Source organism: Lepidochelys kempii, chromosome 1 (genome assembly GCF_965140285.1).
Source record: "Lepidochelys kempii isolate rLepKem1 chromosome 1, rLepKem1.hap1, whole genome shotgun sequence".
In the NCBI taxonomy this organism is placed as follows: domain Eukaryota; kingdom Metazoa; phylum Chordata; order Testudines; family Cheloniidae; genus Lepidochelys; species Lepidochelys kempii.
In genome coordinates, this window is record NC_136380.1 from 6,560,909 (window position 1) to 6,580,853 (window position 19,945).

General features: G+C 46.2%; 1 protein-coding gene across 1 annotated transcript; it reads left to right on the forward strand.

The window, feature by feature from the left end:
* The first annotated feature begins 8,587 nt into the window (after positions 1-8,587).
* LOC140895350 (olfactory receptor 52P1) lies at positions 8,588-10,064 on the forward strand. The gene is made up of 2 exons (XM_073304842.1): positions 8,588-8,633; positions 9,082-10,064. The coding sequence occupies exon 2, from the start codon at positions 9,126-9,128 to the stop codon at positions 10,062-10,064; it is 939 nt and encodes a 312-aa protein (XP_073160943.1). The 5' UTR covers positions 8,588-8,633; positions 9,082-9,125.
* The last annotated feature ends 9,881 nt before the right edge of the window (positions 10,065-19,945 follow it).

Here is a 19,945-nt window from a genome sequence, read left to right on the forward strand (position 1 = left end):
TATACAATCTTTGCTGGGGCCTCCAAATTCTGTTACCCGGGGTTCTTTACAGGGCTGTATTAACTTTTTGTTACCCAGTGCCAAACATATTTGTGAGCCCCCATGGGACAAGGTGCAGGAGGGCAGGATGGTCAGTCTCCAGAGAAAAGGGCGGGTTTGGGGCAATGAGGCACAGTGACAACGGGAGCATCCCTGCTCTGCACAGCCCAGAAGGAGGGCACTGTTTATGAACTTGCAGCTGCCTGAGGCAAACTGGCCTGCCCATCCCTGTGCTGCCAGCATGCCCCTTCCCCTTGAGGGTGGGCCCTCACCACACCACCCCCTTCCCAGTGCCCCACCCTTATGCCTAGCCCCCACCCCTCCCAGAGACCTTCCTCGCTGGCCTCCCAAAACAACTGCACAGCACACTGTACACAACGCTCACCCAGCATCTTCCTGCCCATAGACCTCCCCACTGCCCACCACCTTCCTCACAGTCCCACATCACAGCTGCACAACACCGCATATTCCTGAGGGGATTCTGCACCAAAAAATTAAAAAGTCTGCGCACAATATCTTAAAATTCTGCACATTTATTTTTGTCAATTAATAAATGTGGATGCTCCAACTGGGCAGTGGGGAGCACAGGCGACTGGTTACATGGAGGTGGAAGATTACCCTGCAGGCTCCCTCTACCCCACCCCAGGACAGGGACTTAGCAGTGAGGCTGCACCCGACCCTGACACAGTACAAGGGACAGGCCTGCCCCAGAAAAACCCTGGGGCTCTGCCCCTCTGTGCCAGGTGCACTAGGTAGGGTGAGCAGGCTCAGCCTGACAGCAGGATCCAAGTGCAGCGGGACTTAGTGTGGCGGGATCCAGTTGGGGGTAAGAGAGTTCTCTGGGGGGCAGTCTGGGTGCGGGCGGCTCAGTGGGAGATCTGGATGCACAGAAGCTCGTTGCGGGGTTCCAGGTGCAGGGGCAAAGGGACTCTGCAGGAGACTGAGGTGAAGGTGTTTGCGGCTCAACGGGGGGATGGAGGGGAATCCAGGTGCAAGTGGTTGGGACTCAGTGCGTAGAGTATCGGGGGGGGGCAGGGCTCTTTGGGTGGTACAGATGCAGGGGAGGTGCGGCTTGTCAGGGTGAGTGTTCAGTGGGCCTGCTTAAGAGAGTAGGCCCAGCTACTGCCAAGGGGATGCTGCATGCTGGGCTCCAGATTCCCCCGTGCCCCTGCTTCTCCCACCCCCTTCCCTTCCCCAACCCATGCCCCTTCCCCACTGCCCCATCTCCTCCCCACCGCATCCCCTTCCTTCCCCCTGCCTCTTCTCCCCACCCCTGCTTCCCCTATCCCCTTCTCTTCCCTATCCCATGTCCCTTCCCTACAACTCCTTCTCCTCCCCAGCTTGGGGGGCAGGGGGGAAACTGCCCCCCAGCACTCACCAGTGGCACGGCTTGGAGCTGGCAGAGCGGTCTGGGGCCAGGTCACTCCACTTCCTGCTGTCTGGTGATTGCAGGGTCAGCCTGACCCCGCACTCACGGGGCGATGGGAAGTGGAGTGACATGGCCCCAGACCGCTCTGCTCTGCTTCCCTGGCTCCCAGCCTTGGGACTTGGAGGGCAGAGGGGAACTGTCCCCCAGCACTCACCAGTGCATAGCTGGGAGCCGGCAGGGCAGAGTGGGCTGGGGCCAGGTCACTCCACTTCCCACCATCCGGTGAGTGCAGGGCTTGCCCTAACCGTGCTGCAGTCCCCCAGGACACAGAGCTCAGGTGAGGCGGTTTGCTGGAGAAAGGGATGGAGTGGGGATGGGGCTGGGGAGGAGCAGGGGTCAGAAGAGGCAGGGCGGGGGCACAGCAGGGCAGCTTTACTGACCAGCTCAGCCAGCCGGGGTGATCGGGCTGCCCAGGGCCCCTTCTGACTCTGGGCCCAGCGCCATGACACCACTGCTGCCATGGTTAACCCAGTACTCATTCTTTCAACCCAAAACTCTTGGAAACTTTTACTCTCTATGAGGTGGTGTCAGGAAATAAATCAGGAGAGACACGGCCATCCGACTGATAGATGGCTGACACAAAAGAGCAACACAAGAGTGTGTTCACTTAAAGCAAAACTTTACTTAGTTTCAAGCACTTACACATGTCTGCAACAGGTTACTAAAACACCCCAAACCCTCGATAATTACTGAAGTTGAGTGTGGCTCTCAAGTAGCACAGCAACAGGCTTCCATGGGCCAAACTTCCGTCTGCCGGTGAGGACACCAAGATGCGTCCAGATGGAGAGTTCCTGAAGAAACCCACCCAAAGAGTCAAACTAATTCAGAATTTCCCCCCTAATTTATACATTAGGAATACAATGACATGTCACTTAAAGGAAACTTATTAAGCAAGCAGTTTCAAGGTCAATCAAGAGGTTTCATTCTGGTGATCGATTTACCAGGTGTGTTTTTTCAGAATTTGCATGCAACGAGGCCCCTAAATTGCAGGTATCAGCAATTTCAATTGAATTCTTATCAGGAAGGATCTGGGGGTCAAGCTACCCTTTCTCTTGCACCCAAAAGCTTGGTTAAGCTGAGGATGCTGTATGGCAATTTATGGCCTGCTTACTTGACTGCTTTCAGCAATAAGCAATAGTGATTTCACGCAGTTTACTGTTTGCCAAAATCTCCCTGTGTAATAGGGGGTCTGTTTCCATTCCTTAGCTGTCTTACACACCTGAGCTGCGTTCCTCTGGGCAGCCTCACTGACTCCCTGGACTCCTTTTTGGTGCAGCCAGCATGGTCCAGAGTGTCCCCATCGTGCTCCTGAGCTTAACCCTTTTAAAACACAAGCACATTCCCGTTTGCCCCTTTTTTTGTCCCAAATAGTAAATTCCAGTCCCAGGCGGTTAGCACCCAGAGGGCTCTACCCACTTACCTGGGATTTGAATTTGCCCAGACAATCCCCTCATGAGAAGTTTCTGGATGCAGAGGTTCCCTTATTGAAACTGCCCAACTTGATACAAAAAGCCCCCAAAGATGGGAGGCCAAAGCAGACTGACATGTGACAAGGCCTGGAAATGTTGCTACTAACAGTCTTCACAGCAGGTGCATTTAAAGACTTCAGGGATTTTTTTTTGAGAGAGCAATCCACACCCAGTGTTCCACAATCAAACACACTGGCACAAACCGTGGCACCAAGGGCTACTAAACGAGACCATGGCCACCAGGATGGGGTCCATGTTCCCTCTAATCTGCGCACCTGCACAAGAGTCCATCAAGGGCCACACACTTGATTATAACAGCCACGCCAATCCTCAGCGATGTTACTTTGTGTTTATCTTGGTAGATTCAATCAGAGAAAGGGAGAGGGTGAAGGGAAACCCTCTCACACCCAGTACCTGCTGTTTGAAATTTGGTGGCTTAAGTAAGCCCTCAGGTAGCTCAGTTTGGGTGTGTGGCACCATCTGGTGTCGTGTTGGGTGATAATAGTGCCTGGAGAGGCTGAATTACTAGCAAAGCAATTTGGAAAAGGGCCAGCCCAGCTGAGTGGTTAGAGGGTTGCAGCAGTTTTCACGGCTCCCAGACTCAACCCCGGGGACGATAATGCGCCACGTTCATACCTTCAGGATCCAAAATTATGCAATGACGCAAGCATGGGGCAGGGACTGTATCCAGTCCAAAAGTTCCAGATTTAGCAGTTGTTTGATTCCTTCACCACTGTGTTCCCACCCCAACAGGGCACAACAACGTCAAACACCACAGTAAGTGGAGAAGTCCCACTGTACTAATTCTGACACAGGAAAGCACAACCCCTTTTTTGCATCAATATCTGAAAGATCAACTCAATATTGAACTTTGATGATTACCTGATGCAGAGAGGAGATGAAATATTAGAAGGGTTTGAACTTCCAGAGGTATATCCACTTTAGACAGCACAAAGGGCAAATAGCTTTGATACCAGAATCCTGGGAGAAGGAAGTGTTTTCCATGTCCTACGGCTTGAATAAATTAAAGATCACTTCATTTCGCCTGCACAGAGTGGCTCTGACTTTGTAGAGGTTAATGTGCTGTACATTACAACTGCATGAGCAGTATACGATCAATTGACAATGTATTTTTGTCCCGTATCTTGTGACAGGATTCCCACACATACTGCAGATAGCTATACATTATACACAGGGAAGAAAAAAACCATTGTCAATTGCTAGGCTGAACAACATTCTGCAAGACAGTTTACCCTAACAATCTTCAGCCTCTGGTATCAGCAATTTATTTCTTCACTCCCAGGGGGAGGCTCTCAAGCTGTAGTTCTCCAGGGTCTATTTTCTGCTCAGCCCATGGCTCATGGAGCCAAGGGAATTGTCTGGGACTCTGCGAGTCTGCAGGGACTGCACAGAGGAATCATAAAACTCACTGCCCAACATGGCAAGTGTCAGATATGTGAGATTCATACTTTGATTCTTAGGGCTCTTCCTTCCTGTCACTGTATGGAGATTTCTTCGCTCTGCTGAGCAGGATTTCGGTGAGTTGCCTGTTCCTGCACTAAAGTTATTGCTAAGGGCAGAGGAAGGGCTCCAGGGTACAAGTGAAGAACCATCTGGGCAGGAATTCACCAGCACTGTTTGTTTAGTATTGTCAGAAACACCAACGGATTTGCCTGGTAAAATTGAAAGTACATATGTATTGGAGATAGTTTATACAAATATTTGTTTTTAAGATGAGTTCCTTGTCTCTTATTGTGTCCTCCTATCTGTGTCAATGGCTTCCTTTTTTGGGCGGTGTGGCTTTTCCTCTGGTTCACTCAATTTTTCCAATTCAGCGACTTCACTGCCCTACTCGGAAGTGCAGCTGAAGCCCTTGCAGTGGGTTTCTGTGTTACCAGAGGTTTCACAACAAGAATGGGTCGCACACTGGCCAGATTCTGCTCTCGCATTCGGCCTTCACTGCGTCACTCCAAATTGACACTGGCCTCCCTGAGAGCCAAATCAGGGCCCACGTGTTTTGGAATCTGTTAGGATATAGATATTCAGGCCTGTCGGTAAAGGCCTCTACTCTAAGAATTTAGGTGTATTCTTATCACTTGGCTAGTTCTAGAGGTATAAAAGAAAGAATCAAAATCACTGTCTGCCAGTGTAAGGGCCTTCTCTTACTGTGACAGTCTGAGGCCCTGTTCTTAGGCTAAGGCCTTTGGCTAAGCAGCAGAGGCAGCCATAAGCTGGGAAGCGACCGGTCACATCCTCACATTCCAACCTAGTCACATTGAAAGAAGGTGCTATTGGGCTGTTAGGATACAATCCTGTCCTGATAATGCCTATCACCTCCAGAGAAAGGGAAGTGCCTAGAAAATGTAAAAGGAAACTTAGTTGGATAAAACTTACTTATCCATAGCTGGGATGTGAAATCCTCACTTCTGTATTGTTTTGTCATTATAGTTCCCATTTTGCTATTGTTTGTCTGTATTATCTCTGTCTGGTTCTGTGATTGTTTCTATCTGCTGTATAATTAATTTTGCTGGGTGTAAACTAATTCAGGTGGTGGGATATAATTGGTTACATAATCATGTTACAATATGTTAGGATTGGTTAGTTAAATTTCAGGAAAATGATTGGTTAAGGTATAGCTAAGCAGAACTCAAGTTTTACTATATAGTCTGCAGTCAATCAGGAAGTGTGTGGGTGGGTGGGTGGGTGGGGGAGACTGGAACAAGGAATGGGGGTAAGGAAATTGGAATCATGTTATGCTAAGGGCAGGAATGGGAACAGGGACACAGGTGTTAGGCTCTGTGGTGTCAGAGCTGGGAAGGGGGACACTAAGGAAGGAAACTGGAATCATACTTGCTGGAAGTTCACCCCAATAAACATAGAATTGTTTGCACCTTTGGACTTCGGGTATTGTTGCTCTCTGTTCATGCGAGAAGGACCAGGGAAGTAAGTGGGTGAAGGAATAAGCCCCCTAACAGAATCCCCATCTTTCATGCCCGGTCTCAGAATGCCACATAAACTGGGGGTATTCTTCATACACTTTCAGCACCCTTACAGAAGTGGGCTTACAGTAGCAGGACCCGAACCAGTGATTTTTGCAGCTTATAGCCAAAAGTTAAAAACTTAGGGTGAATCTCATCACATTGATATCAATAGCAAAGTGCTGAAAACAGCCAGGAGTTCACCCTAAATCCACATGTAGGGACATAAATAAATAGCCCTATTTACACCAGTCGTTAGCCTCCAGCGACTTGAACTGGAGTCATGCTGTGGCCTCTAAGGATGGATACGCTTATTTGAATTAAAATGAACTGACAGGAGAGTTACTGGAATTTGAAACTTATTTCCAGACAGAATTTCTGTAACTTCAACTCCCAGCCATTGGATCCTGTTAAACATCTGTATGCTAGCCTGAAAAACCTATTATTAAATATTGGTTCCCTGGGTAGGTACTTACAGACTCTTATCAAGTCACCCCTTAACCATCTTTGTAAAACTGCACAGATTGAGATCTTTGCATCTATCACTGTAGGGCAGTTTTTCTGCTCTTTTAATAAATCTTGTGATTATTCTCTGAAACTCTTCAGTGTATCAACATCCATCTTTAACCATGGGCACCATAACTGGAGACAGGATTCCAGCAGCAGTTGCACCAGTGCCAAATATAGAGGTAAAAAAAAGGTCTCTACCTCTCCTTCAGATTTCTTTGGTTACCATCTCAGGCTCTTTTGGTCACAAGGTCACACCGGGAGCTCATGTTTAGCTAATTAACCATTCAAGCACACAAATTCACAGTCATTGCACTTCCTATGATATCCCTCCATCATGTGATCACTGCCTACATTCTTTGTAGATACCTACATGGCTATATTAGAACACATGTTGGTTGTTTTGTCAAGGTTCCTTCCCCACTCTGAACTCTAGGGTACAGGTGTGGGGACCTGCATGAAAACCTCCTAAGCTTACTTTTACCAGCTTAGGTTAAAACTTCCCCAAAGTACAAACTATTTTACCCTTTGCCCTTGGACTTCCACTGCCACCACCAAACTTTATCTGGGTTCCTGAAAAAATGTAGTTTGGACACGTCTTTCCCCCCAAAATCCTCCCAATACTTGCACCCCACTTCCTGGGGAAGGTTTGGTAAAAATCCTCAACAATTTGCATAGGTGACCACAGACCCAAACCCTTGGATCTTAGAACAATGAAAAAGCATTCAGTTTCCTTACAAGAAGACTTTTAATAGAAGTAAAGGAATCACCTCTGTCAAATCAGGATGGTAGATACCTTACAGGGTAATTAGATTCAAAACATAGAGAATCCCTCTAGGCAAAACCTTAAGTTACAAAAAAGACTCACAGACAAGAATATTCATTCTATTCAGCACAGCTATTTTCTCAGCCATTTCAAGAAATCATAATCTAACACATACCTACCTAGATTATTTACTAAGTTCTAAGACTCCATTCCTGTTCTGTCCCTGGCAAAAGCAGCATACAGACAGACACAGACCCTTTGTTTTTCTCCCTCCTCCCAGCTTGTGAAAGTATCTTGTCTCCTCATTGGTCATTTTGGTCAGGTGCCAGCGAGGTTACCTTTAGCTTCTTAACCCTTTACAGGTGAGAGGATTTTTTCCTCTGACCAGGAGGGATTTTAAAGGGGTTTACCCTTCCCTTTATATTTATGACATGATTCGACCAAGTTTTTCAATCAATCCAGATCGATTGATCAATCCAGTGACCTGACCTATTCATCATTTATCACCCCCCAAGTTTTGCATCATCTGCAAACTTCTTCGTTATTCCGGCATGAGAAGGGTTGGCAAGTGAGCTGTTAACACATGTCTCTGTTTACACTTGTCAGTTAACACCTGTAACTTTTCCCTGAGCCAAAGCAGGGTGCCTGCAAGAAAGTATCTCACTAAAAGAAACAAGGGACATAACCGAGGTGCCAGCCTGTAACCCAAACCACCAAAACACTTGTGCCCCCAGTGCCCATTCTCTTGAGTAAAAAGTCATAGCCCATCATGAGAATGTCTTTTCCCATGAGGGAAACTTGGCTCCTTTCCAATACAGTAACCGCATCATCGATCAGACCATTTAGTCCAGTGTCCTCTCTCTGACAGTGAGAGCCACAGGTGCTGCAGTACAAGGTGTAAGAAACCCACAGAGGGATGACCTGACTTTCAGGAGGGTGTCACCGTAATGCCTAACAGTTAGAGATTGGCTTGTGTCTAGAAACATGTGGCCATATAGGTTTTCCAAAATATTCATTTAGCTGTAACTATTGTAACTGAATAGTGTCACTTTCCATGTATATGTACTAAACCTTCCTGATTCTTGCTTAGCGCCTGACCTCAACTTTGTTTTGTGGCAACAAGTTCCTTAGTCTAATTCGGCATCAAGTGAATATACCATTCTTTTTTTATCGTTTTGAATTTGCCAAGTTTCAGTGTAATTGAATGTCCTCTTGATCTTGTGTTAGAGAGTAGTCTGAGCACATGTTCTCCCTCTCTCCTTCCAGTCAGTATTTTACAGACTTCTCTCATGTCTCCTCTTATTCATCTCTCTGTAAGGTAACAATTCCAGTCTTTTCAACTTCTCTCCTTGATCATTATCTCTGCCCTTCCCTGAACCCCTCTAGTTCTGAAATATCCTGTGTGAGAAGGGTGACCAGTACTACACAGAGAAGACCAGGGTAGGGTAAAAGATTGTCTGACTGATCTCATGGCATTGTATTTTCTGTATGATTTCCCATCCCTCTCCTCCTGGATAACAATGTTTTGCTTAGTTTCTGTCACTGCTTGCTCTCCGAGCAGAGTTTCATAGGGCTGCACACCATGACACCCAGGTCCCTGTCCTGAGCTCATACAGTTAATTTAGAAGCTTGTTAGGTGTTTCAGGAGTTCAAGCTTTTTCCTCCAGTGGGCATACATGTTGCAGTTATTGACATTGAAAGTCATCTACCATTCACATGGCTGGGTTAGCTACCTCTGAGGACTACTCTGTACTTGACTATGACAGAAATAATTGGGTGCCATCCTTAAATGTTGCCACCTCACTGCTCACCTCCCATTCTAGATTGTTAATAATTATGAAATATTTGTTATAAAGTGTGTAGCCCCCTAACTGTGCTTTTCTCCCTTCACAGGCATGTTGAGCATTTCTGAGCCCAAATGACACCTTGACCTCCTCATGGCAGCTTTCAACCTCACCCTGCCTGACCTTTCAACATTCATCCTAATGGGCATCCCTGGCCTAGAAGTTGCTCACATTTGGATCTCCATCCCTTTCTCTATATTCTACATTATCGGCCTGTTTGGAAATTTCATGCTTCTGTTTGTTGTGGGCAAAGAGCAGACCCTACACAAGCCAATGTACCTGCTGATCTGCATGCTGGCAGTCACAGACATCGGCACATCTACCGCTGTTATGCCGAAGGAACTGTGTATATTTTGGTTCAAGTTCAAAGGCATTACTGTGGGTGGCTGCCTCACCCAGATGTTCTTCCTTCACTCAATTTCTATTATGGAGTCAGCCGTCCTCGTGACAATGGCCTTTGATCGCTATGTTGCCATATGTAACCCTCTGAGATATGCCACTATCCTCACCAATGCAAGAGTAGCTCAACTAGGGCTCGTGGGTTTGATAAGAGCTGTTCTCCTCATGTTGCCCCTTCCCCTGCTTCTGAGTAGGCAGCCATTCTGTGCCAATCACATTATCCCCCACACGTACTGCGAGCACATGGCTGTGGCAAAGATGTCGTGTGGGGACACCACTGTCAACAGGACATATGGCTTGGTGATGGCCTTTGTTGTCATTGGGGTAGATCTGACACTGGTTGCCCTGTCCTACAGTCTGATCATCAGGGCTGTCCTCAGAATCTCCTCCAAGAAATCCTGTCTGAAAGCCCTCAACACCTGCACAGCCCACATCTGTGTGATGATGACATCTTTTACTCTCTTCTTTTTCTCCATTCTGACACACCGGTTCGGTCAGAGCATCACTCCCTACGTTCACATCATCTTGGCAAACCTCTTCTTCCTCATCCCCCCCATGATCAACCCGATCATTTATGGCGTCAAAACCAAAGAGCTGCGTGACAAAGTGGTCAAATACATCTGCAGAAGCTGATCGCATGGAGCCATTGACTTTAATCCTCTGTGACAAGATGGGGAAAGGAGATCTCCTCAATAATCAAGGGTGCTCTGTCCCAGTTCGACCGAGCTCAACATTGTACAAGTTAACAGACTGAAAAGTTCCTCACACCTCATGTCTTACCATTCCATCACCAAGCACTGCTCTCTCCGTTGCGAAGTTCCCTCTCTCTGACCATCACGTGATCTCTTTTGGCATCACCCATCAGTCCCCAACCCCACATAGCCTGTCACTGAGCCTTTCTTTGGCTTCCAGAATACCAGAAGATACTGAAGCATTCGAAAGCAAGGTGGCTTTGCATTAGTTCCTGTGTGAACAGGTTCTTGATCAGTTTGATGAACTAAAGCTATGCTTTCAGATAGTCAAAAACAAAATAAGAAACTACAATGCTGAACTTCTTTTTCATGTGTGCAGTGATCCAGAGAGTAAAATCTACCTAATTTTGCTATGTCCAGTAATTGAGGAAGCCTGGAGGATAAACTAAATGTGACAGGTTGAAGGTGACAATGTAGGAAAGCTGCTGCAGGAATTGAGAACATTCTTCTAGAGCTTGTTGGTGAGAGTTGTGAAACGATGTATTTTTGAGAACAGGACTTCTGTAGTAAACTATGACAATACCTGTTGAGTCAAATTACTGACCACTTTGCACAGTCGCTTTTCAGTAAGAATTTTCAGAACCAACACTAACTGTTCACATTGTCAAAGATGTCAAAAGTAGATGTTGAGATTTCATATTGGCATTTTTGAAACAGATGAAACAGAGATTGCCACCACATGTCGAGGTGATTGAATCCCTTGCAATACTAAGTCCTTCTACTGCGCTCAGCTTGGCATAATCTAGATTGGCTGATATCTCATTTTTGCCATGGGTTTGTGGAGACCTTGGACAGTTGAAGCAGCAGTGGATAGTTTTGCCGATGGTTCCCTGGCCACATACTCAGGAAAACCAAGTTGAGCAGTTTGGAGTTGAAGTTGTCAAACATAAAAATTCGGCTGAGGACAAAGACTTTAGTGAATTTGGCTTGTTTGCTCCTTCATTACTGTTGCTACCTTTTAGCAACGCTTCAGTTTAATGGTTATTTTTTCAGATGAACTTTATAAAAACAAAACTGTGCAACAAGATACTAGAGGAACTTTTAGAAAATACTCTTATTAAGGTGTATATGCAATAAAGGAAATCTGTTGTGAAGAGTTTGCACCAATGAAATAAATGATTGCTCTGGTCATTGCTGATATATATGAGCAGCAGCAGAAGCATCCTATTCCCAAAGAAGACAGCGAGGATGAAAAGTTGCCCTTTTGAGACTAACTGTAACAAACTAATTCAACTCAAAATATGGACATTGGCTTACGTCATCGAATGCCATTAAAAATAAATAACATAATAATGTGATTGTTGTTTTTAGACTACCTACGTTTTCTGCTGCTTTTGTGTTATATTTAACACTGTCATTCTCTTGTTGTAGTTTCAAACACCTGTCAACCCTCAATCGGGATACAAATACCAGTACTGGGGTTTTCATTTTGAATTTGATTGTCATCTCACTGCTTCGTTGCTAATGTGCACCAACTCCTGCAGGAGCTAGTAGCTTTTTATAAAAAAAAAATCAAGTTTGTACTAGGTATCTAATGAAATCTTGGTGAGGCCTCGTCTGGAGTACTGTGTCGAGTTTTGGGTCCCACACTACAAGAAGGATGTGGATAAATTGTAGACAGTCCAGCGAAGGGCAACAAAAATTATTAGGGCTCTGGAACACATGACTTATGAGGAGAGGCTGAGGGAACTGGGGATGTTTAGTCTACGGAAGAGAAGAATGAGGGGGGATTTGATAGCTGCTTTCAACTACCTGAAAGGGGGTTCAAAGAGGATGGCTCTAGACTGTTCTCAGTGGTAGCAGATGACAGGACGAGGAGTAATGGTCTCAAGTTGCAGCGGGGGAGGTTTAGGTTGGCTATTAGGAAAATCTTTTTCACTAGGAGGGTGGTGAAACACTGGAACGTGTTACCTAGGGAGGTGGTGGAATCTCCTTCCTTCAAAGTTTTTAAGGTCAGGCTTGACAAAGCCCTGGCTGTGATGATTTAATTGGGGATCAGCCCTGCTCTGAGCAGGGGGTTGGACTAGATGACCTCCTGAGGTCCCTTCCAACCCTGATATTCTATAATTCTATTTCTTTCTTGATGTATAGGCCAATGTGTTAATTAAAAAGAACCCTTTGTTTTAAGAAATAGATTTAGCTACTTCTGATTTATTTTTATGTCTCTTTGGGCTAATAATGCAGTAGAAATTTGACAATTATTCAAGCTGAGCTGGAGGCAGAGCAACAGCAGCCAGAAACAGAAGGGCCAGAGAAGGCGCCCAGACCACAGAGCTGGGCTGGAGTCAGACCAGCAGTGCTGAGGCGGAGCTGGGGATCTGCAGCTGGAGCAGACCAAACCTGAAAGCTGGGTCGGCACAGACTAGCTGAGCCAACGGGGACAGAGAGCTGAGCTACAACTGGGAGCTGTGGTGACAGTGACAGGATAGTGGATGCTGGCCATGCCACAAGTAGCACAGCAACCGAGCACAACGAGCAGCTGGGGAGAGCAAGGTGGGGCCATGGGCAGAGGGCCCAGCACAGGGAGACGTCACCAGACAGGCTGGATTAAGAAGGGGGTATGTGAATCTGAAGTTAGAGAAGATGTTGGGGAGAGTGGCCCTGCCTCTTAGAGACTGAGGGCATGTGGCCACTGAGAGAGAAGATGCCTTATGTGCAGTATCATCACAGCTTGGAGCCAGGACCTGGGCAGGAGTCCTGGGAAGTGTGAAGAACAAACTGAAAATGTTTCTTACGTCCCAGAGTCAGCTGTTTGTGGTGTTTCCCATGCCCACAGAGCGAGGTCCCTTGTTTCCTGGAACATTTCTCATTTTTTTCATTTTGTTTAAATTGATATTTAATAAATTATATTTGGGTTGAACCTAGTGAAGTGATCAGTGGGTCAGGGAAGCGTCCAGTGTGAAGAGAGTACCCTGGAGTGAGGACACTCTACTCCCTGTCCTAAGTCACTATGAGGAGAATGGCTCTTCAGCCTGCCAGGAACCCTGGGCCCAGCTGTGTCACCAGTGACATCTTCATATAAATGATAGAAGCTGAAATGTGTAACTTTGGGGAGCACGCTTTCTGCCTAAGGTGAATGTAACATCACTGCATGAGATGTCTTCCCAGAGACTGATATCATATAAAAACTTTTCCCTGTATTATTTTATCGATGGGTTACAGCATCCAATGTGAAGAGAGTACCCTGGAGTGAGGACACTCTAGCCCCTGTCTTAAATGACTATGATGGGAATGGATCTTCAGCTTGCCTGGAATCCTGGGCCCAGCTCTGTCACCATTTCCACACAGAAACTGTGGTAGGGGAGTCCTTGAGGTGAGCAATGTCTCTGGGTAAAGGAAGTAGGAATGGGGACCCGGACCCTTTTTCTAACCAATTCAACTGGTGTAGTACAGAAAAAGTTCCCAACTTACATTAGGGACGTGGGACAAACGGCTGGATTGGATTTTAGTAACGTGTAACGAGAAGTGTAACCTATGACATCTTCATATAAATGATAAAAGCTGAAATGTGTAACTTTGGGGAGCACACTTTCTGCCTAAGGTGAATGGAACATGAGATGGCTTCCCATACGCTGGTATCGTATAAAACCTTTTCCCTGTATTATTTTATTAATGGGTTAGAGCAGTAAACCTGACATTGTTTATTTGCCCTCTTGAACACATTTCATAACAAATCAAAGCTTGGTCAAAGAATTGACTACACAGTTGATTAACAACTAATATGAATCACTCCTTCCTCTCAGATTCAGTATTTAGACATAATGAAGGCACCCACTGAAATAGGTCTCCTGAATAAAAGTGCCGATGAAGTTTACAAGCCTTCAGCATTAAAAGAAAAGGAGGACTTGTGGCACCTTAGAGACTAACAAATTTATTTGAGCATAAGCTTTCGTGAGCTACAGCTCACTTCATCGGATGCATTCAGCATTAAAGAAATTAATGGAAATTTTAGTTTTGTTTTTTCTCATTGTGCTCCAAAGAAAGGTTCTGGAAATGGGAAATGCTGTTTCAAAACTGCTACAACCCAGAGACACAGACCTATCCAAAGTAGCAGTATTATTTCCCACAGCCACTGAACTTTTATCTATGTTTGAAAATGAGGTCCAAGAAGCCAAACATTCAGCAAGTAAATGATTAGGAAAATGGGGCGGAGAAATCATGTCTGAAGAGCTGTGCTTAAGGAAAGCAAAAATACAGGGGAACAGCTCACTTTGAGGCAGAGCAGGGTGGAGAGCAGAGCTGCTACTGCCAGCTGCAGGGGGGATGAGCTGTAGGAAGGCAGAATATCTCCCTGAATAGCGATATCACTAGGAGGGTGGTGACTACCACACATCTGTGGCACGGTGGTACATCACCCATGGCACAGTCTACATGCCAGCCCTCCCTCCATGCCCATGTACAGCGCTGAACTGGGAGTGACCTGTCTTGTCACCCCACTTAAAATAAGACACCCCTAGAGATACTGAAGGAGAGCACACAGTCCGTTAAGCTTGCCAGCCCAGTAAAGAGACGGGCAGAGCGGGGAGGGATTAGTTGGGTCACGCTGATTGTTCTGGGAAAGAAATGAATGAGGTAGGTTCTCTCCGCACCATTAAATCATTCAGGGTTTTGTACTTGAGGTGGTTTCTGGGCTGGGAGCCACTGTGCACAGAGGGATCGGCTGGTTCTTTGCTTTTACATGTTCTGTACCAGGTAGGGTTGAAGTGGAGATTATTATTATTAATTATTATTATTTTGCCCACACTTTGATCTCCTGGGGCAGAATGAAAAAAAACAAACAATCATTGCAATCCTGGGCCCTTCTTAGACTGAGTCTCAGGTAAATCGTTGCCATATAAGGAAAAGTCGTCCCACAATTCCAAACGAGGATAACTATTTCTGTGAAGGAAGGGCAATATGCCAAATGCCGAAAAAGGGACACGCAAACATCACTAGACTCTATCCCACTTGGAGTTTGAGCTTCTTCTTTCATATGGCCTGGGTAGGTAGCAATGACTTCAAATTTATATCTGGATTTCATAGCCAGCACATTGCCACAGCAGTGTGAGGCTGGATTAGGTGTGATCTCAGACTGAACTTTTCCCCACATTCGGTCAGTGCCCTCACAAGGTTACCCTCTTCTGGTCTAGACATCAGAGAATCCAGAGAGGAGAGTCCTAGGGGAGCATGAGAAGTAACTGAGGGTCCTGCACTTGGAGGTGAAGGGACCTAGGTGAGCTGTGTTTGGTCTGATTGTGTCATTTAGGGCCATGTGGTCTCTCAGATCAGGTGTGTGAAGTAAATGGGGTTAAACTGTCCTTGCTAGAACCAACCTTGGAGCTGCTGATCTTCTACCTTGACTGGGAAGCTGCCAATAGTTGAGACCTCCTCTTCCAGGCCTTACTGCCCCACCCCCATCTCCCTGCCCTGGCGGCAGAGGGCCCCTCGCCAGAGGTCGGTCCTAACTGGTGTCAGTCTGAGACCTTCTGGACACTGGGTACCAGGACTGGGAGCACAACAATGCTTCTTTCACATCTGTGGCCCCATTGTAGAGTAAGATAACTCTGTCCTTTGACCTTGTGCAGAGACAGTAGCTTGAGAGACAGCCCTGCTACGCACAGAGTTCATAGACAATGGTTATGATAGTAGGTGCTTACCATTGTTTATGGGTTGGAAAATGAGAAAACTTTGCCTACAAATGGGTTTATTTTGAAGTTTGTATATGCACAAGGGGTTCTTTGCCTCAGAGTGTAGAGGGTAGGACAGAGAGGTGAGTTGGTTTGTTATTCAGAGAGTGAAGGACAGCAAACAAGTGATCCCTAGCCTTGTGATCCGGAGGTCCCCCAGTAGCAAGAACAGAGCTGGGATTAAGGTAAACCAATATAGAGCAGGTTTTTACTATTGTGTATGTATGCTACAGTATCACAAAAGTAAATTATCTCTGTTTTATGGAGTGGGTTTCCGAGTCTCTTAACCAAAACCCCTTGGTGCAGAACCCCACCCTTACCAGCTGGGTAACACCATGAAGTCACAAGACCTCATCAGACTTTCCCTGGCACTGGCCAAAACAGCCATTAATAAGTCCAGGGGGATGACAGTCCACAAGGAGGTTCCCTGTGACTGAGGAGGTCTGTTTCTGTTCCTTAGCTGTCTTACACACCTGGGCAGCATTCCTCTGGACAGCCTCACTGACTCCCTGGAGTCCATTTCTGGTACAGCTGGCATGGTCCAGTAGTGGCCTCATCTTGCTCCCAAGCTTAAACCATTCACGCACATGCCTGTTTCTGTTTATACCTGTTTTGTCCCAAATAGTCGATTCCCAGTCCTGGGACCTTAACTCCCGGAGGGCTCTGCCTACTGTACTAGGATTTCAAATGGCCCAGACAATCCCCTTGTCAGGGTTCCTTTCCCTCCCCATTAGTTCCTTTGGTCAGGTACCAACCAGGTTACTTGAGCTTCTTAACCCCTTACAGGTAAGGAGGAATTTAGGCTACCCCTATGGTTATGACACCCGTGAAGAGAAGTTTGTGGATGTAGCGGTTCCCTTATTGACTCTGCCCAACTTGATACAAAAAGCCTCTGAAAATGTGAAGCCATGGAGCAGACTGATGTGTGACAAAGCCTGGAAATGTGGCTACTAACTGTCTTCACAGCAGGTACATTTGAAGACTTCAGGGATTTGTGTCTGAGAGAGCAATCCACACAAAGGGTTCCGCAATCAAACAACACGGGCACGAACCATGACACCAAGGGCTGCTAAACGGGACCATGGCCACCAGGATGGGGTCAGTGTTCCCTGTAAGCTGCGTGTATGCACAAGAGTCCATCAAGGGCCACACCCTTGATTATCACAGCCACACACATCCTCAGTGATGGCAACTTGTGTTTACCTTGGTGGATTCAGTCAGAGAAAGGGAGAGGGTGAAGGGAAAACCATCTAACACCTGATGTCTGCTGTTTGTACTTGGGTGGCTCAGGTAAGCCCGCAGGTAGTTCAGTTTGGGTGTGTGGCACCATCTGCTGTCATGCTGGCTGATAACAGGGCGTGGAGAGGCTGAATCGCCAGCAAAGCAGTGTGGTTAGAAGGGTGCAACAGAGTGAACCTCAGGGGTAAGAACTCATCACACTCATACCTTCCGGAGCCCAAATTAGGCCCCCAGGCACCTGTGACACAAGCATGGGAAAGGGACTATATCAAGGCCAAAAGATCCAGATATAGGAGTTGTTTGATTCCTTTACCCCTGTGTTCTCACCCCAGCAGGGCATAAAATGTAAAAAAACACAGTGAGTGGAGAAGTCCCATTGTACTAGTTCTCACACAGGATAGCACAACCCCTTTTCTGAAAGATGTCTGAAAGATCAACAGAACATTGAAATGTGATGATTACCTGATGCAGAGAGGAGATGGAATATTAGAACATTTTGAGCTTCCAGCTCTATAGCCATTTTAGACCTCACAAAGGGATACTGGCAAATATCTTTAATACCAGAATCCTGGAAGAAGAAGAAGAAAGCCTTTTTCCATACCCAACAGCTTACATAAATGAAGGATCACTTAATTTGGCCTTCACAGAGTGGCATTGACTTTGCAGAGGCTAATGCGCTGTATATTACATCTGCATCAGCAGAACATAGCAGTCCACTGCTACGATCAATTGAAAATAGTTTTTGGTTGTGTATCTTGTGCCAATATACCCACATGTAGTGCAGACGGCAGTACTTTACACAGAGAAAAAAAAAAACACATTGTCAATTGCTAGGCTGAACCACAGTGTGCAAGGCTGAGTTTGGCCTGACAATCTCCCTGGTATCAGCAAATAATTTCTTCACTCCCGCGGGAGGCTCTTAAGCTGTAGTTCTCCAGGGTCTGTTTTCCGCTCATCCCACTGCTCACAGAGCCAAGGGAATTGTCCGGGAGTTCTGGACAATCTGAGAGACTGCAGGGAGTGTACAGGGGATTCATAAATGCCACTTCACAGCATGGTGAGTGTCAGACATGTGAGATTCATACCTTGATTCTTAGGTCTCTGCCTTCCTGTCACCGTAAAGAGATTTCTTCTCTCTGATGAGGTGGATTTTGGTGAGTTGCCTGTTTGTGCGCTGAAGTTAGTGGCAAGGGCTCAAGAAGGATTCCAGGGTAAAAGTCAAGCACTTGAACTGTTTAGTATTGTCAGAAATACCAAGGCATTTTCCTGGTAAAATTGAAACTACAAATGTACTGGAAACAGTTTAGTCAAATATTTGTTTTTAAGATCAATTCCTTCTCTCTTACTGTGTCCTTCTAACTGTCTCAATAGCTCCCTTTTTTAGGCAGTGTGATTTTTCCTCTGGGTCCCTCAATTTTTCCAATTCAGCAAATTCACTGTCATATTAGGATGTGCAGCCAAAGTCTCTGCAGTGGGTATCTGTGTTACCAAAGGGTTCACAACAAGAATGGATTGTACTCTGGCCAGATTCTACTCTCACATTCCAATTTGCGTCACTCCGAATTGAAACTGGCCTCCTAAGAGCACGTGTTTTGGAACCCCCATCTTTCATACCCTCCGAACACCACATAAACTTATGGTTTACTTCAGATTCTTTCAGCACACTAACAGAAACATGATCTCTGTAGCAGGACCTGAACCCGTGATTATTGCAGCTGGTAGCTGAAAGTTAAAAACTTAGGGTGAATCTGGTCCCATTGAGATCAATGGCAAAGCTCTGAAAACAGCCAGGAGTTCACCCTAAATCCACATGTAGGGTCAGAAATAAATAGCCTGATTTACACTGGCCATGAGCCTCCAGTGCCTTCAACTGGAGTTGTCCTGTGACCTCTAAGGATGGGTGAGCTTGTTTAAATCAAAATGAACTGACAGGGGAGTTGGTGAAATCTCAATCTCACGGGCTTAGTGATTCAGAACTGTTAGGATAATATTTTTTTCTAGGTGGGAGAGGTGTCTGTTCCCTCTGTCCCCCGACATGTTGGGTTCTGGAGTACATGAGAAGCACTAAAAGGCAATAAAAATGAAAGCATATTTCTGCCATAGAGGAAACCACGCAGGGTTGGAAATCTGAGCAGGGGAGGTCCAGGAATACACAGTGTGCGTATGGGGAGGGGGGGGCAGGGGGCATCTTGGATCCAGATCACAGTGGCATAGAGTGCTGAAACTGAACGAAATATGGAGTGGACATCCTGCTTAATACTCAGATCAAAGAGGCATAATGAGGCCTCTTGGGGGGTGAGGGAGGTCTCTCAGACTGGAATGGAATGTCTCAGACTGTAGCAGATTGTCTCTGACACCATCCGCCATCCCTCCTCCCATGAGCAGCCCTACTACAGACTCCTGGCAACATCAGCAATTGCCAACATGGAAAAGCAGCCTCAGGAAGGGGTGTCTGGGTTTCTAACCGGCTGCAATATGTTAAAGCTTTGTGTCATTTTGAGGAAGAGTTACTGATGCTGACGACTTTTAATCTCCACATCCTCTCTCCCTCCCGCTGGGTGATAGAATCATAGAATCATAGAATATCAGGGTTGGAAAGGACCCCTGAAGGTCATCTAGTCCAACCCCCTGCTCGAAGCAGGACCAATTCCCAGTTAAATCATCCCAGCCAGGGCTTTGTCAAACCTGACCTTAAAAACCTCCAAGGAAGGAGATTCTACCACCTCCCTAGGTAACGCATTCCAGTGTTTCACCACCCTCTTAGTGAAAAAGTTTTTCCTAATATCCAATCTAAACCTCCCCCACTGCAACTTGAGACCATTACTCCTCGTTCTATCATCTGCTACCATTGAGAACA

Bases quoted from the DNA above. Each gene is read 5' to 3' on its own strand.
- LOC140895350 (XM_073304842.1), top strand. From the start codon at position 9,126: ATGGCAGCTTTCAACCTCACCCTGCCTGACCTTTCAACATTCATCCTA.